The sequence below is a fragment of the Vitis vinifera genome, chromosome 15, assembly GCF_030704535.1.
Source record: "Vitis vinifera cultivar Pinot Noir 40024 chromosome 15, ASM3070453v1".
NCBI classification, from domain to species: domain Eukaryota; kingdom Viridiplantae; phylum Streptophyta; class Magnoliopsida; order Vitales; family Vitaceae; genus Vitis; species Vitis vinifera.
This window is the reverse complement of record NC_081819.1, coordinates 19033861-19061710: the sequence shown is the minus strand read 5'-3', so window position 1 is coordinate 19061710 and position 27850 is coordinate 19033861. Positions and strand designations below refer to the sequence as shown.

The following is a 27850-nucleotide window of genomic DNA, read 5'->3' as shown; positions in this document are numbered from 1 at the left end:
TTTAGAATTATTTAACTATATAATTATTAAATTTACAATATTTTTTGGGTCAAATAATTTGACTTTTTATATATATTTTTAAAAAAGTTTATAGTAATAAAATTGAGCGTGCGTGTCCGTCACGCGCCTGAAAGCGTTTAGGAAAAGGGTTTCTCTCAAAACATTGTACCGGATAAGATCACCATCAAGGACTCAAGGCTTCAAGCCTTCAACAACACCAACTCAGAAACGGAAAAACCAAACACTCTCCTTCTATCTCTACTTTTCCTCTCCACAAAACGACGTCGTTGGATCGTACGTGTCCGTATACATGATCAACCGCCCCATCCGAATTTCAGACATTTTCTCTTTCTGAAACTCCCCGCTATTTCTTCAATTTCGCACCCCTAGGTTTCAATTCCAGTCATCAATGGGTGCCAACATCTCCGGCATTGACGCCGACACCGACGGTGACAACAATCCGCCGTCTAGGCCCAAACTTGGAGACATTCCCGAGAGCTGTTTGGCGTTGGTTCTGATGAACCTTGATCCGCCGGAGATTTGCAAATTGGCGCGGTTAAACCGCGCCTTTCGCGGGGCCTCCGCTGCTGATTTCATCTGGGAAGCGAAGTTGCCTCCAAATTACCGGTCTTTGATTCAGGAGTTGAAGATTTTTGATGAGTTTTCAATGAATTTGAGGAAGAAAGGCATTTATGCGAGGCTGTGTAGACCTAATCCGTTTGATGGTGGCACCAAGGTACCTCTCCCTCGATTTGTTCTCATTTTAGGTTTTTTATTTTTTTCAAATAGTGTTTTTTCTGTTTTCTAGAAATAAAGATTGTGAAAATTGATGATGAAAATGTATTTTGGAGTTGGTACTCACAAAATTTTGTTTTTGGATAACGCTTTTGCAGAATTTGTTTCCAGAAAGTTCTCTTCCAAATCTTGTTTGTTTACAAAGAAAAAAAAAATTAAAGTAGAAAACAAGACAGTGAAAATAAGATTTAACCGTTGTTTTCTTAATTTTTGCCAGATTCTCAAAATGTTTCCTTGCTTTCATTTTGACTGGAGTTCAGAGCTCTGCTTTTTGAAATGAAAGAAAACATATTTTCTGTGTAAGAATTTTTGCTGTATTTTGTTTCAATTTTATTGATTGATCGGGGATTTTTTGGGTCGATTTCAGGAAGTTTGGCTGGATAAGAGAACAGGTGGTGTTTGTTTTTCAATTTCATCAAAAGCACTAACAATTACTGGCATCGATGACCGAAGATACTGGAATCACATTCCAACTGAGGAATCAAGGTGAGAAATCTGTCACAACATAGGTTTTTGTTCCAAAATTGGAATTGAAACGTTCTTTTAAGGTTCTTATTGTGTGATAAGGCACAAAACCCTAGAGATTGAATTCCTTTAATGGCTTGCCTAACCAATTTTGAGCCTTGGAATCGAATTAGTAGTATTTGATGTGTTTGAGACAAGTAAATCATCCTTATCTCTGGATTTTGAGGTGGGAAAAAAAATAAAGTAGCTTTATTTGTTTTATATTGTGTCAAGACCAGTTTTATTATGACTTGATTCAGTTCTATTGTTGTTCTAGACCAATTTTTACCCTTCCCTGAGCTGCTGTTGACACTGCTTTTTGTTGTTCCTATTTGGGATAGCTTTTGTTTTTTCATCTTAGCTAGAAGCTGAAATTGAAGACAAAATCATATATCATATTCATTAATCATGGAGTAGATTTGTGTATAAAGCCAAAATAGAGATTTTAAAAGAAGTAACATTTTGCTGGCTTCCACATTCATTTTTTTTTTCTAAAGCTATAAGCTTTTTTAACAAAATTACTCAAACAGATGCTGAAGCTTCTGTTGAGCTTAAAAAGGAGTTTTTGCCTTCTCAAAAGCTATCAAACAGGTCATTAGAAGCTCTGATCTAACTATTAAAAGTGTTTTTGAAAATACTTGATTACAAACTAGGGGCTTTAAAACAGAAGTTTGATGTCTAAAAGTTCTTTTCAGTATAATTTAGGATGAGATGATTTAGAGATTGCAATTTTTTTTATTTTTTTATTTTCATATTGAATAGAAACCTCTTCTTTATGAAGAATTTTTCAAAGAAGGTTTTTTCGCTAGAAGCCACAACTGTGCCCAGCAGGCCAAGTTTCTTTTAGTTTATGAGCTATAGTATATTCAATAGTACATCTAGCCAAATTTTGAAGCCTTCACTGTTGAACCATGTATACTAATTCTAATGGATTGGATTTGAACTTATGATATCAAGTGACAATCACTTTAGAAATCAAGATTTTGTAAATACAGTAACGGATATGAGATTTTCCTAAGCCAATATATCATCAAGTTTGTGATCAATATGTAGCATTTTAGGATGTAAATGCTGAGAAAGATTAGTGTCAGCATTATTTCCCTATAAGTTCATAGATTTATGTAGTAAATGATCTATGGTTTTAAAAGGCTTTGCTAAGTCATTTTCTTATTTTAGATTTTGTTTTTTCTTTCACTACTGAATTTTTTTATTTTAATATCGTTATCCATTTTCAGCCTGGATGATCCTTTACTATATGATATGGTGTTAGTGTGTTTCAAATGGAAGTAGGACCTTCATTGCTAGTGTTTTATTATTCTATCATAAAAATATTGCATTGAAAAGAAAATGATATAAAAATATTGTCAAATAAATGATTGTCATGGAAATTGATCGGTGCTCCTTGTTAGTGTTCGTGTTCAGCATGTTAAGTTATGATTAGTACAAACACTCGCTTGCTTGAGACTGATTCGAATTCTAAGCTTACTGATTTGTAAGTTGTCTCTGGTTGAGAAAATGATTGCTGAGATTTTGTTTTATCCATTCTCCTTGATTTCTTTGCTCTGTTGTCAACTGATGGACAGTTCTTTTCTTTTGTTCTCTGAGTTATTATCCCTCAAGACTTAGGGCCAAAAATCGGGAAAGTTACTGCATATGCTTAAGCAATGAAAATTTGTTTCCTGTGTTCAGAGATTTGTCAAATGGGACATGGAACCAGATGTTTGATTTATTGTGCCACTTTCTTGGATGCAGATTCCAGACGGTTGCATATCTTCAACAGACCTGGTGGTTTGAAGTAGATGGAGAATTTGAATTCCGATTTCCCCCTGGAACGTATAGCCTGTTCTTCAGACTGCATCTTGGCAGGGCATCTAAGAGACTGGGCCGCCGTGTCTGTAATCCTGAACACATCCATGGTTGGGACATAAAACCTGTAAAGTTCCAGCTAACAACATCAGAAGGTCAACATGCTGTATCCAAGTGCTATTTAGAAAATCCCGGAAACTGGATCCATCACCATGTAGGAGATTTTGTGGTTGAGCAGGGTGATACAGCAATGAAGGTCAAATTTTCAGCAACACAGATTGATTGTACTCACACAAAAGGTGGTGTCTGTGTAGACTCTGTTTTGATATGCCCCTGGAGTATAGGCAAAGAGGTTAGACAACATTTGTAGGCACTAAGAACTGTAAAATGTAGAAGAGCAAGAGTCCAAAGAGGATCCAAAGCAAAATTCAATACAGTTTGGCTCTTGGGGCATGATGTTTTTCAAGTGATGTGGATATTCTTTTCCCTTCTAATTTTGATTTGTTTTGGAGACTGTCTAGTTTGATTGGTTCTTCCCTCTGCTGTCAAACCAATAAAATGTTGGCTGTATATAAATCCCTAGAAACATAAGCCATTGTATTGGGTGGTTTGAAGTGATAAGAGAGTGTGAGATGTGGAAGCCTTTTTCCCTTCCAAGTTTGTGGCAACTTTGTGTATAGATATTCTTTTATATTTATGGAAGCCCTTGTGGTTCAGATGTCTCTTTCTATTTCTCTATTGACACCATGGTGCATGAACAATTAGTTAATAGCATACCATTCGAGGTCTAGCCGTCTAGGTCACTTGCAAATGTGGAAAAACTATGACACAGGCATGTGAGGGGAGTGGGGTTTTGCCTCGGACAGTACTTTCCAAGTACAAGTTTATTGACCAAAGGTGTTCGGGAAGTGTTGGAGATGAACTGTATGCAGACATGAGAAAAAACCAAGCCCTGAATGCTCAACAAAAAAATAATTGTAGGGGGTCTGAAGCCAACTTTGGGATTTTCAATCTAACTTTCCTTCCATATGACATTGTTTATTTTGAAATCTCACCCCTAACTATCCATTGCCAGCATATGAACATTGAAACTGCCCATAGAAATCAAGATTTCTGAAACAAATAAATGTTATTAATCATTTTAGTATAATTTTTTTTTTTCACAAATTTAACGAGTGTTTAATTTTTTGATAAATACATAAAATAATATTTATTTTAAAATTTATATATATATATATATATATTCTAATGCGGTATTGACTAATTTTTTTTTAAGTTTTATTTTTCTTAATTCAACTCTTTCTCGAAGGCATTATATTGTTTAATCTTTTAAGGCTCTAAATTTCGACACCATGTTTCATAAGCTTTGAAGTTAATACCTTTGACCACATCCATTGGTTTTGAATTTATAAGTCATACATGTCTATTATATAGAAAAACAATACTATTTTTAAATTAATAAATATTTATATATCAATAAATCAATAATTAATTTATTTTGATCCTAAAAATATTATTTTACATGCATTGAATAAAGAATTTTTTCGGCTGCATTAGCAGAATCATATTCCAAAACACATCATACCAAAGCCAAGTCCTAGTCGGTTGTAGATGAAGAAGAGGTTCAAACTTTGAAAGTTAGATATGGAGGGAGGAGGCGTCCAAAACTGAAAAGCTAGACAGTATACAAAGAGATGAATATGTATTTCTTCTTGAGGATAATATAGTTAGTACCACTCTGATGCATCCAGCTAGCAGACCCATTCGAAGATCTAATTCCAACTCTTAACTTTTTTTGCTTCTCTTCATTTTAAGAAAGAAAAAAAAAATGAACAGCTCATTGTGCAGCTATGGCGTAACGCTAAGCCAGCAATGACGCTTGGCCACGTAGTCAATGATGGGAGAGCTGCAAGGCCGAGCGTGTTCATCATCCACATGGTCGTGAAGTCAGGACTCTTTTAAGGTTATATGCTGAGTTTAAGTCCAAACTAGTAATACTGTCCCACTCAAAAAGTAATCTTTTTTACTCTAGAGTGTTTTTTAGTATAAAATATGACGATGGTGTTGTAAAAGTTTCATAAATATCTTTAAAAGTAAAATCATAGTCATGAACCATGATTTTATAATTTTATTTTGAACTACAACTATTAATTATAATTTAAAAATATTTTTGAAATCATAATTAATAGAAATAGTTTTAAAGAAAATTGTAAAATTGTGATCCGTGATTGTGATTTTAAGGTTATTTCTATAACTTTTAAAATCCTTAAAATCATAGTCACCAATTATGAATTTTTACTCTAAAATAAAAAATAGAAACCCTGACGAATAATGATGATTATATAGGTAGAAAAGGCTAATAACGTGGGTTCAAAGACTACTTTGACCATTATTTTTATATGTTTGTTTCTCAAAAGGTATCAAGGAGAAAAAAAAAATATGTCAAGGAAATTAATTTTTATATTTGAATATTTCTATGAAGAATATTCAAGAAAATTAAATATAATTAAAAATATTATATATTTTTAAATTATTTAATTTTTATATTGATAAATTAAAATAAATAAAATGAATTTCAAATAACATATAAAAATAATTTATTCGTTTTTTTTTTCCTTCATCTTTTCTTGTTTTTATACTTTTTTTTTCTCTTTTACATTTTTCTCAAATTTTTCGAGAAGAAAATGTATCAATAAAAGGAAAAGGAAAAGAAGGGAATGAAAGTGAACCCAAGTTGAGAATTTTTGGTACATAAAGGTAGTTGAAGGGGATAAAAGCATGTTTTTTTACTTTGAAAAATTAGAAATAATTTAGACAATAATATAAACTTACATAATTAGATATAATGATAAATAAAAAAAATCCAATTCTCTATATTTTAGATCTTTTTTAAATAACTATTGAAAGCTATTCATTTGTTTTTTAAAATTAGTTTAAAGCTATATTTTGAAAGTATCGTCTTCTATAGAAATTAAAAACCGTAATTTCAAATTATAGTTTTGAATTTGTACTAAAGTCAATTTCAAAGGGTATTTTTTGAATTTGCGCTAAAAAAATGCACTTACTAAATATAGTTTCAATTTTTTTTTTTTTAATAAAACATAATCTTATAACAAAAAAAGTCACTTTAAATGGTTGTTTTTAAAAAAAAAACCCCAAATATATGTTTTAACAATCGAGCAAAAGTATACAATAAAGCTTATAATAAGTGTTAAATACATCTACTTAGTTGTTAATTTAACCGTCCTATTATGAACTTGTTTGATAGTAATTTAAAAAAATGTTTTTAACTTTTCTTAAACTTAAAAACAACATTTTAATAATAATTTTTAACTATTAAAAATATTAAAAACGATTTCTAAATCATTATCAAATAAATTATAAATTCACTTTTTCCTTCTTACCTTCCAACAAGCGATAGTTTGTCCTACTCTTCTATCTTCATCTTCAAATCATTGATGTATCTCCTTTATTCTCATAAAAGTATTTACTAAGTATGTTTTTTCCTCCATACAATCATTTTCTTGATAAGGTGAGAGAGATATGTTTGGGAGCATTTAAGAGGTTTTTGATGGAAAAAGTTTAAAAGAGTAAGCGGAAATGTTGGCGCAAGTGCGACCTTTAGATCCTCTACAAAGGCTATAGGATTAAGTGGAAGGGTAGACATATCCTCTTAAGCTAGAAAGGTAGTTGGGCCTTTCGTTATGGGACCCATGAAGAATGTTTGGCCCATGATGGCAACCATTTCCTTTCTTTTTTTTCTTTTTTTAATTTTGACACAACAAAATTTTCATCATTAGGAGGTTTTGATATTTTAAAGATTTTTTCTAGAGTAGATGGATTGGAATTTAACAACCATTTTTGGGTAATTCAAAGTGGAGGAATAAAAAAATAAAAGTTTAAGACTATATTTAAATTATTTTCCATAACAAATCGAAAATCATCCTTTAAATTATAGATATAGATTGCTTATATGGTAACTGAAATGGTTATAATAAGGAATACAAGATAATATACGTTAAACACTTATATTTGGGACAACAAGTTTGAATATGTGTAAGAATAATAATACTAATATTGATAATAATTAATTTTAATTAAGATGATTTAAGGTATGAGTCCCAAATGTCACCAAACAGACAATACACACTCGACTCGTATCAGAGGTATCAGGTCTCGAATGACACCAAATGGGTAATACATATTCCTAATATCTCAATATTCCTAGTATCTCAATATTCCTAATATCTCAATATTCATAATATCTCAACTTTCCTAATATCTAAACATTCCTAATATCTCAACACTAAATGATATAAGGAAAGAATGATATAAAGAAAGCATTCCTAATATCTCAACATAATGATAATAACACTAAAAGTTAGCATTTATAATAAGAGGAGAGATAACCCTTAACCCATCCTTTCTAATCCTGTTTATGATGTTTTTTTTAAGAATAATAATAATAATAATAACAGTAATAATAATAGTAATAGTTTACAAAAATTTATACATTTCTTAAAAACTAATTTAAATCCAATAAAAAAATATGAGGCTATGTTTGGTTCTCTTAATTTTAATCTTGTTTATCTTAATTTTTCTTTGGGCTATGTTTGATTCTCGAAAATATATGACGAAAAATGTGAAAAAAGGAAAATAAAGAGAAAAAATCAAATGAGAGAAAAAGTAAATAAAAAATAAAAAATAGATTAAAAATTAATAAAATATTTTATATGTTACTTCAAACTCATTTCACTTATTTTATTTTTCATCATCTATTAAAAGATTAAATAATTTTAAAATATATAAATTTACAATTAATTTTAATTATATTTTATTTTCTTTCTTATTTTTCATGTTGAAATTAAACATGAGAAAATCATCTTCTTTTTAGCATTTTTTTTCCTAACCACATATGAGGAATCAAGGATTTTAGATAAACTTAAAGATATCTGTACATTTTTATACAAGATAAAAGATAAGGGAAGTGTGAGAGGCATTCTAAAAAATTCCAAAAATACTTCTATACAAATGTTATACATAACCTTTGTATAAAGAATTTTAAGGTAAAACAGAACCTTCGTAAGATCCAAAGAGTTTCTTGGATACCTATAAATAAGACGTGATCTCATTTTATCAAGGCACGAACACTACTATCCTAAAATATTTTTGTGCATTACAAAACTTCTTTTTCTTTTAAGTATTATCTTCATTGTTTATCCAATGTATCAAGTTGTGTAGAAGATAACAAGCTAAAATTGCGAAAGGATTGACTTAACAACCTTAAGTGACTTGAATTGTTAAGTGTGACACGTGAGCTTAAAAAATTCCTAAAATCGTGGCACTTAATGTCATACTCTAGAAACACAATTTTGATATGCATGTGCTTTTTTTTCCTTTTATGGTAAGAAATAAAATATAGAAAAAAAAAAAAAAAAAGAAGGACGAAGCAGCAAATACAACCGAAAAGTGCAATGTGTGAGCCCATCGGCATGCACGTAAATGAGGTGGCTTTCCTTCAGAGCACCAACGCCACTTTTACCTCCCACATTTGGGTCCACCCAAAGATCCACCGCCTGCGCCCTCATGCCCTTACGGTGAGTCCTCGCTTAATCGCCTATATCACTACATCAGGCAGATTCGTCTATCACAGGGAAGGCAGAAAATGAGAGTTACCGTACGGACAGTGTGCCTTAGAGCCATAAAAATTGAAAGTAAAACAAATAATAATAATAATAATAATAAAATTAGATTTTTTTTTTTTTTTTTTTATAAAAGGCTCTGCATTTGCCCTTCCATTTCACCACCATTTGTGTGTATAGCATATCTTCGCCGTTAATTTTCTCCGCCTAGGGTTTTGCTGAGCGCCTGAGGCTTTCACCTTTGGCGGACAACAAAGGTAAGATTCCCTGATTTATTGTGTCCTGTACAGCTTTTGCGAGAATTTTCTCTTTAAAGCTTTCTGCACTACCAAAAAAAAAAGAAAAGATTGTTGATTAGATTTTTTCCTCTTCATTTCGACTAGTTTTTCAATGGTTTGAATTCGTTTATTAGAATTTTTTGAATTTTTTTTAGTCGCATTTCTTGATTATTCTTATCAATAATTTATTTTATTTTATTTTTATCTATCCGTCATGCAATTTGTTTGATTTTTCTTTTTCCTAGAAAGTATTTGTTTCTGTGATATCTGTGCTTCATTGTTTGAATCTCCCTTTTTCTTTTCTTTTCTTTTTTTAGCAGTAAAATCGGTTGTATTTTTTTTTTTCTTTTGTTAAGTGGATTTTGACACTAGATTCAATATTTTCAGTCATTTTATATATGATTTTAGTTATATATACTGTGCGTGTCGTGTGTTTCACAGGCGAGATACCCTGTGTTCCCTGTTCATACATTCGTATGCTCGTATGTGTGTGAAATTTTACTTACACCAATGTCTCTTTCACTAGAATTTATGCATGCTTCTAGCTTTGGTGATTTTTCCTTTTGTTCATGCATTAGGGTTTCGATGAAGGCCCATGACTATAATTCGTGTTTTGTTTGGCGGTCATTTTTGTTAAAATTTTTGCATACCATTAGCTTCGGTGATTTTGATGATTTTGATTTTTGCATATATTCGCATGTAGGAAGGTTTTGGCATGTACTCGAAGTTGAATTTGAAAACTCGGAATGTGTTTGAAGGTTGAGTCTTGCACGATTGGATTGTGGATTCGTTCTATTGAGGTTGTTTGAATTTTTCTCAGCGATGCCCTAATGTTGTTCACAATGTAAAATCAGGTTGATTCGGGAGGAGGACTCTCAGGGTTTTCTTATCATCTTGCTTGTTAATCAAGATGGAAACTCGTGAGGACTGCTTTAATTGGCTTGACTTTGATGTGATAATGGTGATTCTGATGTGCTTGGGAGATCCTGCAGATTTCATTCGAGTCAGCTCTTTGTCGCGCTTTTGGTACAACTTTGGTGAGCTAAAACGGTTCATATGCATTTCAATTTCCACTCACGTCCTATGTTTTTTTAGACGCGTGTAATTATATTTTAATCTTGCAGGATGGTTGTCGCTTTCTGGCTTATTTTCATTTTTGGACTTACCTATTTATTTTCTAATTTGAAACTTCATGACATGGTAGTGATGATTCTCATGTGTTTGAAGATGTATCTGATCTCATCCGTATAGTTCTTTGTTGCGGTCTTTGCATGACTTGGGTGAACGAAAATTATCTGTATGCGTTTCTGTTTCCCATGCATGTCCTAGGTTTCGTTTTTTTTTTTCATATCTTTTTTCTATCTCTTTTCTTTCCTACTAATTATGCATTTAGCAATGCTTTAATGGTGTGGCGTTTTTCTTGATATGAAACATAATGTTCCATTGTCTTTTTCTGGATGTGCCTGTCTCTACTTCCTAATTTGAAACTTCATAATGTTGTTGACTATCAAGAGAAAAAAAAATGTTGCTGATCTAAATGGTTCTGTGAGACTGAACTGGCTGTTTAAATCAATCCTTGTTTCCCCCCAGTCATTGCCTATGTTTTTCTTGTATTAATTTGATAACTCCAGCATCTATGGAAAATTTTGGTGTATATGACTTGCTTAGTGCTATGAATGCTCATGGTTTAATGATGAAAGGGGGCAATATAAATATCCAAAATTGATACAGTTGTTTATGTTCTGCAGTGATTGCAAATGGACTTTGTAAGAAACTGTGCTTGAGAATGTTTCCTCAATTATCTGCTGTTGACTCTGTTGTTGAACGGGGCAATAGACAGAGAAATCCTATAGATGTCGGATCTTGCAATTCTGCAGAGTGGGAAAGTTTGGAGACGGAGCACAGAGCCTTTGCCTTTCTGGCTCGACAGTGTAAAACATTGCCAGCAACAAGTTGCATTGCAGATGCAGTTTGTGCTTCCAGCACTGATAATTATCCATTTGAAAGCATTGTTAATACTCTAGAACGAGGAGATAGAGTTGGACCTAGAGCTTCATACTGGTCTAGTAAAGGACAAAGGGATCATACAGTGCCTGAGACACTGGTTTATAAATTGGATGCTGTTTTTTGTTTTATTACTGAAATCAATGTTCAACCTTTCCAAGGTTATTGATCTGATATTTTCACAATTGCTTGTTCAAGCTTTTAATTTGTTCTTAACCTTTTTTATGCATTGATGATGGTGAGACATTTCTTTTTTTCTCCCAGCGTTTTTTCAGCCAGGTGATCCTATATATGCGGCCAAATCTGTACGATTCCGAGTTGGTCATCCCAAGTCCCCTTCTCCTCTGGATATTTTGCTCCAGAAAGCTATTCAAAGGAACATACGGACTGACACTTCAGAAGGGTTTTCAATGGCTCAACCTGTGGATATTCTACATCAGGAAGCTCCTGAGGATGGGTTCATATGGACTTGGACTTCACAAGAGTTCCCAATGGCTCAGGTGGGTTATCATACAACAAATACCCGGGTTTCTCACACTATTCTTTCAACTGTTATTTTGTATCTTTGAGAGTGAAGAAAGGTGGTCAAGAAAGAATGTGAGGCATCATGGCATGATATTGTGGCTTAATGGGCTTAAGCTGGAGAAGCACTGAAATCTGTAATGGGCCTTAATTGGCTATCCCTTGTTCTACCTCTGCCTTGCATTGTTTCGCCATCCCTGGTTATACCTCCACCTCAATCCTCTCATTTGACTTTCTGCTCCTCCTCTCTCCTACCTCTACCCCTACCGACACCTAAAAAATGTACTTCCCCCCACTCCACCCTCCACCAAATAAATAAATACATTATAAAATAAAAGTTCTGAGTTGTTTTGTTGATTGCAGCATGAAATGATTTTTTTCTTTTCCTTTTTTTTTTTTGGGCAAAAACCACCTTCCATTCAGTTCTGAGATCTTTTGAATGCTGGACCAACAATCTCTTGGTCTTTGCGGCTTCAAGCAAACTACATGACCAATGATGTTGGTGTAATGTTATCTCAGATCTTCGCAACTGACTCAATGTAAAATATAGTTGGGTTGATGTGATTGACCTAAAAATTGGAATTTCAAAATCAATCTGGGAAAACAAAATGCCTTCCCAGTACTTGGAACATTTTATCATAATTTATCAAGTTCTATCTGTGAGGATCGTTTCCTGTATCATCTATCTGAATGTTAAAGCAATTCTATCTTTATTTTCTTGCTCTAAGCCTCAGCTTAAAATAGTTCACTGCTGAAATGACTTCTCTATGAACAGGAAAATCGCTTGCAGAAGTTCAAGCTACCAAAGCCTGTACTCTGCTTTGGTGGAATTGTGCAGATTGAGCTGTTGGGTAGGGTTCAGAGACAAGAAATGGATGGCTTGTTCTATATATGGTTGGTTCCATGCTCTCTTGTTCTTTGTTAATATAGTTTAGTACTCACATGCAATTTTCCCTTGGAACATTCATTAAGCTATGAACACACATCAACCATATGACCATGCTTAGAATAAGTTCCATATTTTGCTTTCCCACCATATGCCACATGATCTTTAGTGCCATGCATGGTTTTATGTGCTGGCCAAAATGTATGCACATTTTCTTTTAGTTTTTCTCAACATGAGTTAGATTGGGTGAGTTGGCTGCCGTTTATCAGATTGAACAGGTTCCAATGAGAAGAAAAACTGATGGAACCTATTTGACATGCTTTTGATCACCTATATGAAGTATCTTTTGCCTTATATAGTTGGTCTAAAAATATCACTTATCAATGCAGGTTGCTTTTTCCTTTGGTAGGTTTGATATGTCTTTGTGTTTCTGTTATATTACCTATTATACTTGACAGCATACTTATTATATTGATTTGAATCTTTCTCTATCATACTGCCAGACTTGGAATGGAATCTTTTCTTTTTGTACTGTACCATTAATTCAAGTCCCTGCCTGAGTTCACATTTCTTCTTTTGCATACTTGCCATGTAAAAAATAGATAAACGAATAAACCACAGAGCCATGTGCAGCTGTCTTAGGGCATTTTTTTGGAAAATGGATGAGAATTTACGTCACTAGCATCAGTCTGTGTCTAAATCCTCTCGCTTTTAGTAAACAGGGACTTAAAAGAATTTCACGCTGGATTCCAGCTTGAAATCGCTCTGCTGAGGTACTGTAGGTGTCCAATGAACATTTAGGAATACAACCATGGTACCGTGCCATGTCAGTGCAACTTCAGTAAAAGTGCATGGCTTTTGCTAACTAGAGATGGTTTTGGTGATTATGGATTCTGCTTCCTTTTTTCTTCTTTTCCTCTTTTCATATAAGAGCAGGAGGGTCATATGAAGTCATCCTTTTTCTTCTTTTCCTCTTTTCAGAACAATGCACAGGAAAGGAAGAAATATCCCTGATCAATATAGATATACGAAGTCTAATATGAGCATTTATTTTGATTAACTGAAACCCATCTAATGCGGATCAGTCTGCACATGCTCAAGATCAGGATCTATTTGTTTCAGTGGGTAATGAAATCCGGGAAAGGAATGCATTAGTGAACACGAATATATGCTATCCTAGTAATGTCGGTGTGCTATTATTGTTGACATATTGGCATGATAATACAGTGTGAGTCTGCGACTGATGATAACTGTCAATCCATGAATTAACATGAACATATGCTATGTCATTGTAATGTCTGTATGCTACTATTATTGAGATATTGGCATGATATAATATGATTGATACTTATAATCCAGTGACCATTCTTGTGTTTCAAAGAGTGGATTGTTTACTTTCTGCCAATTTTGTTAGCCATCAAGATCATCATTTAATTAGACTACCCTTGTTGGAATATTGTAGTGTGTCACATGTTGAAGTGATTGGCGGGAGGCTTTTTCCTGGATTTGACATTGAAATCCTTGAACCTTCTGGGAAGATTGTGTTGAAGTACTTTCCAAATCTTTCCCCAATACGCATACGCCACCATAGGGCTCAGCCAGTTTTAATACCTAGGTTGCCTCTTCTCCGTGGAGGTTTGATGCAGGGTCCTCTCAGGGCTTTTGGAAGGATGCCACACCTTTTTCAGCGTATCAGGCAGCAAGATGAATCTGATGATCCTGGATCTCAGCAGCATGAACCTGAACCCACCTAGTTTTTCTGTTTTGTGTTGCAGAATTGTTAACCTATATAGTATCATATATCATATATGAAATAAAGTGAACAGTTCTCAGTTGTAGTTTTTTTTGTATGCTAATCCACTGGACAATATGTCTAAGTTAAAGAGTTTGGTCATGTGCCCGGAAAATCCATCCGAACTTTTATGCTTTCTCATATCTAGTTTTTAGCCTCTTTATTGTTGTCCGATGCAGTGGGGGCCCACTATGCCAAAAGCAAGAGAAACCCCATCCCTCTCTTTCCTTTTTTCGCCCCCATGTCACCACACGGGAGGGACATGGGGACATAAAAAAGGGGATCCTATCAACTTGTTCCAACCTAGGATGATAAGTTCATGAGCTTGGTCTTCACCGTCGAGAAACGAAAGAAGAACTTCATCTCCAAGTTAACTCAAACGTAGCTCACTTCTTTTTGGGTGTAAAGCAATGTCAAACCAAAATACCCAACAAGCATTAGCTCTCCTTGAAAAAGAGGTGATCTAGCCGCACCTTCCAGTACGACTACCTTATTATGACTTCACTCCAATCACTAGCCTTGCCTTCAGCATCCCCCTCCTTGCGGTTAAGGTAATGACTTCGGGCATGGCCAGCTCCCATAGTGTGACGGGCGGTGTGTACAAGGCCCAGGAACAAATTCACTGCCATATGGCTGAATGGCAAGTACTAGCAATTCTAGCTTCATGCAGGCGAGTTGTAGCCTTTGATCCTTGAAAGTGAATGAATGGAAAAAACAGCATGTGTATCAATTATCAATGGAGAATTCTGAGAATATATCATTGTTACCAGATCGGTACAAAACCTTGTTTGAATTGTTAAGAGTAGAACAAAATGAATTCAAAGTTGGCTTGAGTGAATAAATGGGTAGAGCCTTAATGGCTACAATTAAATTATAGGGAAACAAAAAAAGCAACGAGCTTCTGTTCTTAATGTGAATGATTACCCGATCTAATTAGATGTTAAAAAAATCTATGTGTTTGATGCGGGAATGGCTTCTCCCATGAGTCATTATAGATTTTTTTATGAATCCTAACTATTAGCTATTAGCTATTCTCCATTATGGAGTGGAGATGAATGTGTAGAAGAAGCAGTATATTGATAAAGATAATTTTTTCCAAAATCAAAAGAGTGATTGGATTGCTTAAACTCTGACTGAGATTTAACTCGGCTCAGTTGCTTTACCACAAAGCAGATCTTAACAAGAATACCAAATTATCAATGTCTCTGTTTTTTCTTGCTCATCCATCATGCTACTGTTCTGATATAAGGGTGATTACAGATTAAGTGATATGCAGTCTATTTGGAGGAGTAACACAGTAAAGCTGTTTCAAGAATGAGACACAATAATAATGTGTTGAGAGAACTTTAAAACTGCAGTTCACAGTCATAGAACAGCAGCAGGTGAGACTGGAGAATGGAACCTCTATAGCTGTATCATATTCATGTAAAAAGAATATTTAAATTTTTGTTTTTGGTCCAGAGAACCTCAACATATTTGACCGCGGATGACATCGCACTTGAGGTCAAGTAGGGAAGCTCCTCAATGCCATCAGGCCACCAGGCTATTGACAAAAATTATTAACACTACAACATTATAAATAGCAGCTGTTTGGGCTGCTTTGCTAGGTCTTGACGATGACTGTAAACTTACAAACTAGAAAAACCCGAGAAGAAAACCTAAAAACTCTTGTATGCCTGTAGGTTGGAGGAACTAGGTAGGTTTATCGACTTGAAACCCTAGCTATTTCCAGCAACCGAGATTTTTCTGGTAACTCCGCTGTGGTGTTATTCTCTACAGTCCGATCTTCATCCCACATACCAATGATGATGTGGTAGTCATTATTCATATTGTTGCTTGATCAGGGTACATTGTTTCATGGTTCATGGTGTCGTGGTTGGTAACCTGCCCTTGCACACTGCCTTGGTGGTTCATCACCTGCATCTCTTGTGTGGGGAATTCTGCTGCAGGATTGTCAATCAGGTATGTTTCTATGTCCTCATCTGCCAAGGCTGTGGCTTCGGTTATGTCAACACCATCGAATACACAACCCTCTAACATTTCAATTTGATTTCCATTCTGTTGATTGATGAAAATGTGGTCATTTATTACCATCGGGCTATTCATGGTGTCCTTGTCGGTCAGCTGCCGTTGAGCACTAGTGGGGTGCTCCATTACTGGCATCTCTTGTACCTGGAGTTCCATTGTAGGGTTAGGAATCAGGCCTGTTTCCCCAGACTCAACTGGTAAAGCGGCTGCGGATTGAGTAATACCCATACCACTGGCGACCCCATTCCCTGGAATCCCATTTGCATTCTGTCCACCGGTGATCATGTGGCTGCTTTGACCGATATTTGTTGCCTGCGGGTTATTCATGGTACTGTGGCTGATCAGCTGTTCTTCAGGGCGAGGTGTCCGGAGGTTGGCTGCAGGATTCCTTATCAGACGTGTTTCCCTAGAATCAAGTGGCAAGGCTGCAGTTTGAATGTTGTCAACATCAATGGAGACAGCTTTCCCCGGAATCCGATTTGCATTCTGCCCACCAATGACCCTGTAGTAGTTACTACTACCATAGCTGCTTGGACTGGGATGTATTGCCTTCGTACTATTCATGGTGATATGGTTGATCTGCTGCCCTTGAGCATTAGCTTGGTGCTTTGCCATCAGCATCTCTTGCCTCTGAAGTCCAGCTCCAGGGCATGGTCGACTGGAATCCTGCAAGCCTGCAGTACAATGAAAGAATGAATTCTGCTACTTGAAGGCTCAAAAAGAACGAGTGGAAAGCTCAAGGAAGGGGCAAACCTTATATTAACCAACATCATTCCTTGAAGCAAATTACAAAAACATCTTGTGCTCAAACTGAGTTACACAAGAATATTCAAACATTAAAAGTAGTGGCATCATACCAATTGGATCGAGTTTTCTCTGCATGCTGAAATCCATAAAGCCTTCCACGCTATCACAAGCCTTCTCTACCTGTTAACAATTTTAGAAATCACATAAACACGAGGACAATGCAACACAAAATATTGTTATATAGAGTAACACTTAGGTTCAAAAAATAAAAAGGGCCAAGCAAACAAACAAACATGACCAGATTTTACCTTGGGGCATGGGCAATTTTCCGAAAAGTCCAAGTTATTACCCGTTTGGAACGTGTCCTGTACCCTGCTATAAATCAAACACCACAAGAACAGTAAATATGCCTCAAAGATAACAGACTCTTCAAAGCATGATTGACCAGGCAGGTGACCATGGAGGCATATTATTGGTTTATATTAAGTTTGAATCCTCCACACTCCATCCCCATTAAGGTTATCTAATGCATTATTGACTGTGGAATGCATTCTACTAATTTCACATGCATGAAAAAATATCAGCAATCTTCAATGTGATACAGCCTCATCTAATGAAATAAAGTTTGCCAGCAGAAAAAGGAAAGCAAGCGCAGTTATGGATAGGCTGACCAACATGTGGTTGTGTCTTTGTAAACCTTCTTCTGGGCTCTCAGCTGGTACATTTTTAGCTTCAGGCCTCCGAAGCATTTCTCCTATCCCAAGCCAGTTGTTCCCCTGTAGAAGAAAGCATGCCTTCTATGAGTTCAAGTTCCCAAGTGCTAGCTGCCAAGTGTTTGTAACATTTTTAAAAGAAAGCAAAGTACAGTTGGTACCCGAAAGGAGAGTGGTGGGAATGACACAAACGCTTCTCTTTGGCTGACACAAAACTCCCAAGACAATATCTACAACAACAATATGAAGTCAAGGTATTAGAACTCACAATTACATACCAATCACACATACAACATACCCTTGTAAAATATGACACTATACCTTCCATTGATCAGTAATTCCAATTCGAAGTAGTCCCTCATGAACAACACTTTCTCGTCCATATATGCTTCGTTGAGTTGCTTTTGGACACAGCAAAATTGTTAAACCAGGCACTGTTTTATGTTCCTCTGCCACGCCCATATCCAGTCGTTCACCCTCCATTATCTCAAATTTGACTCTAAGTCTCTCCGGGAGCTCTTCAAAACTCACCTCTATTAGTGGAAAGACGAGAAACAAATCATATACTTGAAGTGACATCAAACTAAACCAATTCCAGTCAACATATATATATACATGGTTTAAAATTCTAACTACACAAATTGGTTACAATTTACAGAAGAAATTAACAAATGCTTACCAAAGACTCTTTCTGGTTTCCAACCACAAAGACTACACCGCTTTGTATCATCCCAGAAACATATTCCATTATCGTTGCACTTTGATAGGCACAACCTCTCCTTAGCTTTCGAGTCATAGTATTTGGCTACATATTGCCTCCAAAATCCAGTGCTATTGTTCTATAAACACACAACAGCAACCATGTTAGATACATATTATGTGAAGGATGAGTTGGTGAATTTCCTAGAGTTCACCCCTTTTCTCCTTTTTCTTTAGGAAACAAAAATATTGTTTTGCAAGGGGAAAATGATCGTTAATAGTTTTTCTTTTTCATTTTTTTTTAAATTTATTATCTTTCCCGCTAATTTCACAGGTGACGAATAATAAATGAATCAAAATACAATGAGATGAGACATAAAAACCTATGCCTAATCGTATAGATATTATCTACTCTAGGTCCAAGGGGTCTCATAGTTTTAAAACCCATCATCTACATATATTTAGCACTAGAAATTTTCTTTTTTATTATTCGGGACATCACACCTCATCACTTGATTAATGATGTTTTTTCGATAAATATAAAAAATTACTATTCAACAACAAAAAATAATTAAAACTTATATTATATCAAGAAACATAAGACGAATAATGGATTCTGTATTAGGTAAAGATTGAATATAATCCAAAGCAAAATTGTGTAGAAATAAACCATATATAAACTCACCTGTGGCTTTGCCCATTGATAGTGCATGACCTCCATCAGAAAATCTGAGTACGAATGTCCCTGATTTCGTTGCATGTTACTTTGCCTCATATACTGCTGCATCATCTGTGGGCTGCGTTGCTGTTGGGGCTGTGGCTGGGGCCACTGCCTTTGCTGCATGGGCTGTGGCGACAACCGCCGCTGCTGCAGCAGCAACTGATTTTGCTGCATCTGTCGCAACTGTTCCTGCCGCTGTAACAGCAACTGATTTTGCTGCATTTGTCGCAACTGTTCCTGCTGCTGCAGCAGCAACTGATTTTGCTGCATCTGTCGCAACTGATCCTGCTGCTGCTGCAGCAGCAACCGATTTTGCGGAATTTGCGGCGCGTATTGCGGCTGGAGTAAAATATCTTGTTGCGTGGATTTAGATTTCTTGGTTCTTCGCTTTCTTCCTGAATTATTGGAGGAGTTGGGTAAGGGCGGAATGCCAGTAGTGACGGAAACCCGGTTTGATTCTGAGGGTCTTTTCAGGTTCTGCTGCTGTGCCGGCTGCGTCGGGGCTACATTATTGTTTGCTTCAGGGGAGGGACGAGGTGGTAACGGAGAAGGTGGGGGATTGTCGGGGTTCTGTTGGAAGCGGTGAGGTTTCGTCTCCATATCGAGGAAGAAGAGTAAAAGACTGAAACTTTCAAGCTCGTTGCAGAAGCATCGTCACCCGAAAAACTGATTTCATAGATCAGATTGACAAGGAATGCAAAAAAATTATTATTATTATTATTTTTAAAAAATCACTATTCATTTCAAATCAAAATCACGTAAAAACAACTAAAAAAAACGATTACAAGGTTGAAAAACTCAAAAAAAAAAAAAAAAAAAAATCTACTTTGATCGACGAAGAAGAAAAAGTAGAGAACTCAAACCTAAATTATTCGATTTGTTCGGCAAGATTAACACTATTTGGAACCAAAAAAAAAAAGTATAAAGCATGAAATTTGAATTTATTTTTCTCACTATTTCAAATTTTCTCATCAAACAAACAAACGGAAAGGAAAATAAAACAAAATTTAGATAAGACTTAAAGAGAAACTAACCTCTAAAGATATAAGACTTGGTTTAACACTATTTGTAACCAACAAAAAAAGTATAAAGCATGAAATTTGAATTTATTTTTCTCACTTTTTCAAATTTTCTCATCAAACAAACAAACGGGAAGGAAAATAAAACAAAATTTAGATAAGACTTAAGAGAAACTAACCTCTAAAGATATAAGACTTGGTTACTAAAATTTTGGAAGAACGAAACTCTTATATAAGTGTAAGTTTAGGGAAGGGGAATTACTAAATGTGGCGGGTAGAAGACCAAATAGAAACTTGGTGTAGGGACACATGTTAGGCCCTTATTGGATTTAATTTTTGATGTGATTATTTGTTTTAGTGGAATAATAAGTTGATTTTGAATCCATTCTAATGTAGTTGTTGTAATTTATAAGCATTTAGACTTCCAATTCATAAAAACTCTTTCATATTTTTAATTTTATTTGCCTTTTTTTAATATAAAAAAATTATATAATATGCCACGTCATGATGTAAAAGACTGATTATGAATTTTTTAAATTATTTTAAAAAAAATATTAAAATGATTTTATTTTTAATTATGATGAATTATTTAAATGACGGTTCAACGGGAAGAATAATTTTACTCTTAATTTAATTTTTGACTTAAAAATTGCTTAATAACATCACTTGACTAAAAAGAAAAAAAAAACCACACCATATTTTCTTTTGTTTGGATGTCGAGAAAAGAAGGAAGAAAAAAAATGAAGTAATATTTTAAATTTATCAAATTCTCTAACATTCATTTTAATACTTATATAACATAAACTTAACTTCGTAGTATTAATATAACTAAAAATCACTAAAATCATAAATCAGAAATTAAAAAAAAAGGAAAAAATGATTAGTTATTTAAATTATAATCAATTTAACTTAACAAAACACTAAATCAATATCCATATCAATCCAAGAACAAAATCGAGATAGAAAACGCAGACCTAAATTATTTGACTTGTTTGGCAAGGTTTTAATCATTTGGAACAAAAGCGGAATAAAATATAAAATTATTTAATTTTCATTATTGCAAATTTTCTCATCAAACAAACGAACGGAAAGAAAAATGGAAGAAAATTTAGATAAGAAAACTGTTAGCGCCGTCTGCAGGAATGACTAAGGATGTCAACATCCTCCAAAAGCCGATCATTTATGGGTAGCAAAGACTACTTTATCTATAAAGATTAAAATACTTTGTGTATTAAAATTTTGGAAGAATGAAGTTGGCCAGGAGGAGAGTTGCCGGGTCTGACAGGTGAGAGACAGTATAGAAATCGTATGGAAATTTGGATAAGCTGGTCTACAGGGACAAGCTAGTAGACTCGGATTGCATTTAAATTTGAATGTATTTTAAATTTATAAAAAATTTAAAAACAATCTCAATATGATTTTTTAACTTTTTACTTAAAATAATTTACTTTTCAATTTTAAGTTATTTATTTTTAACTTTTTATTCATTTATTATTTATTTTTTAAATTTTGTATCGAATAGCAAAAATAAAATATTTTAACTTTATTATCATAGTAAAATTAATTTATTAACTTTTTCTTTTTACTTTTTAATACTTAATAAAAATAAATTATTAAAAAAATAAACAAAAGAATACTTAATACTATTAAACGCTATTTTATTTGCATTTCGTTTTAAATTCCATTTAGAATTAAGTAAAAAAAAAAAAAATGTTATATTATACTAACCCTAAATTCATACTTTTGTTACCGATTCTTAATCAAATCCTCAAATCCTTCCACCTTTAACCATATATTTTCAGATTTTACCTTTTCTTTCTCCCCCACACACTAGGGAAATAGGATGATGGTCGGAAACTGGCCTTGGCAACAATTGTGGAGCTACACCTAAAAAATGGTCCCCCAATCAACAGAGAATACAAAACAATCTAACCGTTATCCACCAAGTCAAACTCATCTATGAAACCCAAAAACTACATCGTTGAAGACATCCAACTATAATTCCATTTTTCAACTAAAAAGCATACCACATTGAAGTCACCTCCTAAGCACCAGGGCTCTAACTGAGACGAGCTCCTCCCACATCTCCCTTCTCTCTGTAATTGAGGCCAAGGAAGAGAAATGGAGAAGGAACCCGCTTCCATGCTCAACTGCTCCAAAACCTTGGAGTCCCACATGAACAAGATTCCTCCCGTTATCCCCCTAGTGTCCAAAGGAGCCCACTCTAGGTTCCTCTCCATCCCCAAGCTTCTCACAAGTCACAACCCCGACAGTCATGTAACATACTAGTTTGGTTTCCTGGAAACAGATCAGATTCGGCCTCTTCTTCCCTTGCAAAATATTTGCTTAACTTCCTTTTATCTGGATCATGCATACCTTCCTCACAAAATAGCTCCTTTGTTATTTTTTATTTAGTTTACATTATTTTAGCCCAATTAATTAATTCGCCTACATTTGCAAAGGAGACTGTATATTCTAAAAGAAATAGATGAGTATATGCCAACCTGAAACTACCAATCAAATCATTCTCTGTGCGCTCACATTGAATTCCAGAAACAATTCATTTATTCACTGATCGAAGCAGAAAACCCAGTAACAGTCTCCATTCTCCTGGAATGTAAAAACCCAGTAACAAGTGAAATCCATTGGAATTATTGCATGAGAGAAAAACAATGGGCTGGGTAACAACACCTGCTAATAGTGAAATATGATAACAAAAGGAGTTTTTGCTTGTATATTATTACTACTGGAGAGGGGAAGCAGAATAATCAACTGTGATAACAGAGGTGCTACATTTAGGATAAATTCCAATGTGTCCCAACTAATTCGGAAATTGACACCTACCAAAGCACTGATTATTTAATGACAATGAAGCCTGCTTCCTGCAGATTTGGCTTTAATCCTTCAGGATGTCTTGGATTTTGGTGGTGAGGGAAGCAGCTGCATAACAGAAACACAAGTAGTCTTATTAGCAAAAAGCCCCAAAAATTTTCATTCTCACCCATGATTTGCAATGAAAATTAAAAGCCTAATGCTACCCCACAGCCCCATCCATTTTCTAGGAAAAGTAGGATGAGTGAAAAGGTTATCGTGCCTTGCCTTTTCCCCACTTAAAATACACTGTTGAATCCATCTTTTTCATTTTGAGATTTTATTTTTTTAATTGAGCTTTATGCATTTTTTTTGTCTACTGATATCATATTTAATACACTGACTATGCAATACCTAATCAGAATGAAAGTAAAGGGGGTATTATATAAAGATTAGTGGCATAGGACTGGCAAGCACCTGATAGCAAGAGATGAGGGAGCTAACAAATCCAAAGCCCCCTGTCACACGAGGAGTAACTTTCTTTGGTGCCAATTGAAGCAGCCCAACAGCAACCACTGTATCCATAACTGCTTTAACTAAGGCCAGTGACCGAGCATTTGATTTTTTGAGTTTACTGCGGTACTGCTCATTCTGGTGTCATAATACCAAGACCATAGATGATCAATGCACAATAGAAGTGAAAGGAAGGAAGGAAAAACTTTTCTAGTCTACCAACCATAAGAGCATACAGTAAACATACTTGATATTTATCACTACCCTTAAGCTCCTTCTCTAACTTCTTCATTGATGCAGAAAGCCTTCCAAGTTCCCCAAGCTGAAATAAAGAGGGGGGAGGGGGAACACATCAAAATAAAATATCAAAAACTAGGAAAAGAAATCAGGGAGAAAAATTAGCATACACAAGTTTAATTGTTGAGAAAAGTTTGAAAACAACAAACCTCAACCAAGGTTGCGCAAATTGATGAACCCATCCAACAGAAAAGAGATATCCTGCCAATTTGCTCAGCTCGTTCTTTGTTCTAGTTACAATCAACAAATGCTTCAAGTCTCTTCTGGAGAATATTTCTCACAGAAACCAATTTAAAGAATGTATGAAATTAGCTAAGCGAGGTGCAAAACGAACCTTATAGATGCCTGACCTACCAAGCCACACGATTTGATCAAGAAACAAGAAAGTGGATAATAACGCATTTTTGGACTGCAACAAACACAATGTTTAGAAAGACACAAAAAGAATCAGAAGATTGTTAAAGAAACATTTAATCAGCAAAAATTTACCTTTCCCAACAAAACAAGTGGAAGAGGAGTCCCTTGAGGAGCTGGACTAATAAGAGCATGTAGGTCATTGACAAACTGCAATCAGAAGGATGAAACATAAAACGTTAGAATAATAATGATTTAATGCAAGTTCAACATCAGATTTTTTTTTTAATGCACTAAGGGTGCCCCCTATGCTCATGTATACAATGGAGAAGCCAACAGAAACAGGAGACAAGGGTAATATATATATATATATATATATGTATGTATGTATACACACACGCATGTATATAGATCAAAGTTTTACACCACAATGTACGGTATCACCCAACCTTAAAAAGACGGAAAACTTTCCGTGCCAAGCTGGTTGATTTGTCAACATTTTGGGCAGTACCAGGCTGTCCATCACTCAAAAATTTCGAACCATATTGTATTGCCCTGCATATCTTGTCCCTAGCTTCAGCTTTGTTCAAATACAAAATTACAAGACCGAGTTCTGCTCGAGTTGCATCCAGAGTACTCATCTTTTAACCTAAATTCACCTGCTAAGTCAAAACATCAGCCTTCATTTCAAGAGAAAAGCAAAAAAATAACATAATGAGGTTATAATGTCACATTAAACAAACAAAATACACATGTAGAAAAAATTACATTGACCAAAGCAACAACAGTAAAAAATTAAAATAAGAACCAAATGAAAAATCATGCTTTCTCGCCAATAAATAAAATGATATTTATTGTCCAAATCAAATGAAGCTAGCACGAAGTCAACTTGTTGCCAAAATCAGATATACAATCAAAGCTACTCTTAATAAGAGTAAGCAATAGTTCCATGCAATTCAAACTGCAGCATTAGACAAAGCAGGGTACAGAAAAAATGCTAATAGCCTAGTTATTTATGGTCCAAATAACATATTCCAAATCATGGTTTACTCCCATTCCCACAACATAACTAACAATCAAAAGAATCACTCTCCTTCACAATCATTTTGAGAAGTAAAATATATCAAAAGTAACAAATTGAAATATAATAGAACAGACAGTTGCATTTTAAATAAAATGTTTTATTAATCCACTTTTTACTAATGGAAAAAGCAAACTGATCTTTTATTTGAGATTGTTTATTGTATTCTAAATAAATACTCTAAATGAACCTACTCCATCATGCCACATTTCAGTGTACTGGTGCAACACACACCACATTGATCCATTTTCTAGATCAAACTCAGCTATTCATGAAAACTTGAAGTAAATAGAAGTTTGCCAAAGTACAAATATACCATCATACATGAGCACGATGTTCAAGCTATCTGCAATTTTACTCTCTCCAACAGTGCCCCCAAAGATTGACAACAAATCAATGAAATTGACTATTACCCAACTCAGAAAATCCTTAAATCCCAACTATTTCAGCTTGGATACACAAATCCCCCATTGCCATTTGGCTCTGCTAAAGGCATACTCCGTTAAATCAAATGAAATCATGTGTTTTCTCCCCATGTTAACTTATGCTGTTCTTGGGCTTCCTCTACTCTCATCCCTCCTTCAATCTAAATCAAACCACTTTTTTTTATTGGTGCATCAGACGGTCTCCAATGCAAATGACCACATCATGTTAGATACTTTCCTGCATCATTACCTTGAATTGATCCCACCTCTTAACTCCTTCAGAATCCGATTGTTTCTTATTCCACCTTTTCTAGTATTACCACTCAAACATGTTCAATTAGCAAACATCATCTCAACAACCCTCATTCTTTCTAGGTGTCATGCTAATTCGCAAGGAAAACATATTACTCATCTCAGTTCAATTCAGAATCTTAGAATTTTAAAAAATAATAATAATAAAAAGGAGGAACCCAGACACCGTCACTTTGTTCAAAGACAAATTGAAACAGCAACATAGGAGAAAACACAAATATTAAATAAAAAAATAAAAAATAAAAATAAAAATAAAAGAAAGAAGAAGAAGAAGAAAATTTTCAACAAAAACCCTGTCTCAAGCCGCCACCACTCTGTTTCATCGTAAGTGAAGGAATTTAAATTTTAACTCTCAGCTATTTCATCATTCAACCCTTCTCAACCGCTAATACAACAGTTGGGCTTAGATGATTAACCTTTTTTTTTCTCAAAACCAACACAAAATAAAACACAAGACCCCAAAATTTAATTTCAATTTCATCTCTTCCATTTTCCCAGCAGCAAACAGCCGCTAAAAATATAACAGTAAAATTAACGAATGCATCAATTTATGCAAAACTTAATCAGCCAATTCCACCTGAAATGAAGAAAACCAATCAAATAATCAAATCTTTCACACAAGGATTACCCCAAAATAAAAATGAACAACATCAAATCCTATTCACGACAGATTCAAAAACAGACAACGATGGCAAAAAGATCGCTTTTCATGCACACCTGATGATAAAAAAATTAGGGTTCGAAAGAATTCCCAAAACGCAGAAAAAGAGAAATAGAGAAAGAATCGTAGAGAAAGGGATTTAAGAGAGAGAGAGAGAGGGAGGAGTACCGAAAAGAGTGCCTAGATGATGCCTCGAAAGCCACAACCAGAGAGAGCCTCAGGTCTCAGCTAAGCACTTCTCTGTCTCTTAGCAGACTCTTCCTCCTTTCTTTGATAGACCCTGATAAGGGCGTGTTTGGTCCTCTCTTTTTTCCCGATACAAAACAAACACAAATTCCATAATTCATTTTAAGGAAAAAATTTATATATACTTTAATTTCCTTTGGGGTCTGGTTGGTTGCGAGAGTACTCAGGTCACCACCATGACTATTGAGTCCAGATCATATCGCATATGGATAAACATCACACGTCAGCCTAGTCTCATCCTGCGGGCCTGCACTTCTTATTATTACCACCATCTAATTCAATCCGACGGTCAGAAGAGAATGCTAGAATACTTTATGGTGTATTTTTTTATAATAAGTAGTTTACCTCTTGTTTGGAAGTTCGAGCCAAATCAGTTACGCTTACACGTGCCCTGGCCCATTGGATGCAACCACAATTAATATTATATTTGATTTTATTACGGAAATATATATATATATATAAAATCTAAATAATTAAAAAATTATGATTTTTTAATTATTTAGATTTTATATAAAAATTTAAAAAATAATAAAATAAGTTTAAAACAATATATAATAAATTTTTTTTTCAACTTTTTTTCTCCATTTTTTTTATTATTTTTTGTTTTAAAATTAGTTTTTCAATAACCCCTTTAAATCAAATAACCCATATAATAATTCTTAGTGTTAAATACAAGACAACAAAAATCTAACTTTTCATGCAAAAATTTTATTGTTTGAAGGCATTTTCTTAGTATTTGCATATCTCCAATTTTTGTTTTTGAAAAAGTATTAAATGTTTGGAAACTTTTAAAAATCTAAAAAATCACTTTTAATGTTTTCTTATCTTTTTAACATTTTTCATGTTTGAAAAATAAAAAATTTCACATATTAGAAATATTAAAAATACTTCTAAGAATCATTATCAAACGGACGGACTCTTAAAATATGTTTGAAAGTAATTATAAAAAATATTTTTAATACTTAAATGATGAAAAATTTCAAGTGTAGTGTTT

The 27850-nt window shown here is 34.4% G+C and overlaps 4 protein-coding genes and 1 long non-coding RNA gene across 12 annotated transcripts; 3 read left to right on the top strand and 2 right to left on the bottom strand.

Annotated features, from left to right (window-relative positions):
- Positions 1 to 207: 207 nt before the first annotated feature.
- On the top strand, positions 208 to 3821 carry LOC100243753 (F-box protein PP2-A13). Its single transcript, XM_002269797.4, has 3 exons — positions 208 to 736; positions 1163 to 1281; positions 3052 to 3821. Exons 1-3 carry the CDS (start codon positions 410 to 412, stop codon positions 3473 to 3475), a joined length of 870 nt encoding a protein of 289 aa, XP_002269833.1. The 5' UTR covers positions 208 to 409; the 3' UTR covers positions 3476 to 3821.
- Positions 3822 to 8756: 4935 nt separating this feature from the next.
- LOC100245516 (F-box protein At4g00755) lies at positions 8757 to 14275 on the top strand. Of its 6 annotated transcripts, none has more exons than XM_010663263.3 (7): positions 8868 to 9004; positions 9729 to 9783; positions 9880 to 10062; positions 10774 to 11190; positions 11294 to 11529; positions 12327 to 12445; positions 13900 to 14275. In XM_010663263.3, the coding sequence occupies exons 3-7, from the start codon at positions 9936 to 9938 to the stop codon at positions 14189 to 14191; spliced, it is 1191 nt and encodes a 396-aa protein (XP_010661565.1). In that variant the 5' UTR covers positions 8868 to 9004; positions 9729 to 9783; positions 9880 to 9935; the 3' UTR covers positions 14192 to 14275. The 6 variants fall into 6 exon arrangements, with proteins under 6 accessions (XP_002273381.1, XP_010661565.1, XP_010661566.1 ...); XM_010663264.3 differs by having other exon boundaries at positions 8897 to 9004; positions 9733 to 9783; XM_059743131.1 differs by lacking the exon at positions 8868 to 9004 and adding an exon at positions 9032 to 9140.
- Positions 14276 to 15162: 887 nt separating this feature from the next.
- On the top strand, positions 15163 to 17138 carry LOC132255201 (uncharacterized). Its single transcript, XR_009467838.1, has 2 exons — positions 15163 to 15611; positions 15691 to 17138. It is a non-coding gene; the product is annotated as an uncharacterized LOC132255201 (long non-coding RNA).
- LOC104881868 (probable transcriptional regulator SLK2) lies at positions 15623 to 22801 on the bottom strand. 2 transcript variants are annotated; one of them, XM_059743127.1, is made up of 9 exons: positions 22661 to 22801; positions 19102 to 19803; positions 18397 to 18556; positions 18039 to 18250; positions 17879 to 17947; positions 17680 to 17780; positions 17313 to 17379; positions 17115 to 17184; positions 15623 to 16931 (listed from the first exon to the last, which is right to left on the bottom strand). In XM_059743127.1, exons 2-9 carry the CDS (start codon positions 19735 to 19737, stop codon positions 16054 to 16056), a joined length of 2193 nt encoding a protein of 730 aa, XP_059599110.1. In that variant the 5' UTR covers positions 19738 to 19803; positions 22661 to 22801; the 3' UTR covers positions 15623 to 16053. The 2 variants fall into 2 exon arrangements, with proteins under 2 accessions (XP_059599110.1, XP_010661569.1); XM_010663267.3 differs by having other exon boundaries at positions 17313 to 17376.
- Positions 22802 to 22864: 63 nt separating this feature from the next.
- On the bottom strand, positions 22865 to 27160 carry LOC100267827 (peroxisomal membrane protein 11C). 2 transcript variants are annotated; one of them, XM_010663265.3, is made up of 8 exons: positions 26779 to 27160; positions 24581 to 24790; positions 24267 to 24341; positions 24112 to 24186; positions 23927 to 24007; positions 23728 to 23802; positions 23445 to 23618; positions 22865 to 23096 (listed from the first exon to the last, which is right to left on the bottom strand). In XM_010663265.3, exons 2-8 carry the CDS (start codon positions 24770 to 24772, stop codon positions 23061 to 23063), a joined length of 708 nt encoding a protein of 235 aa, XP_010661567.1. In that variant the 5' UTR covers positions 24773 to 24790; positions 26779 to 27160; the 3' UTR covers positions 22865 to 23060. The 2 variants fall into 2 exon arrangements, with proteins under 2 accessions (XP_010661567.1, XP_002273596.1); XM_002273560.4 differs by having other exon boundaries at positions 26667 to 26939.
- Positions 27161 to 27850: the final 690 nt, after the last annotated feature.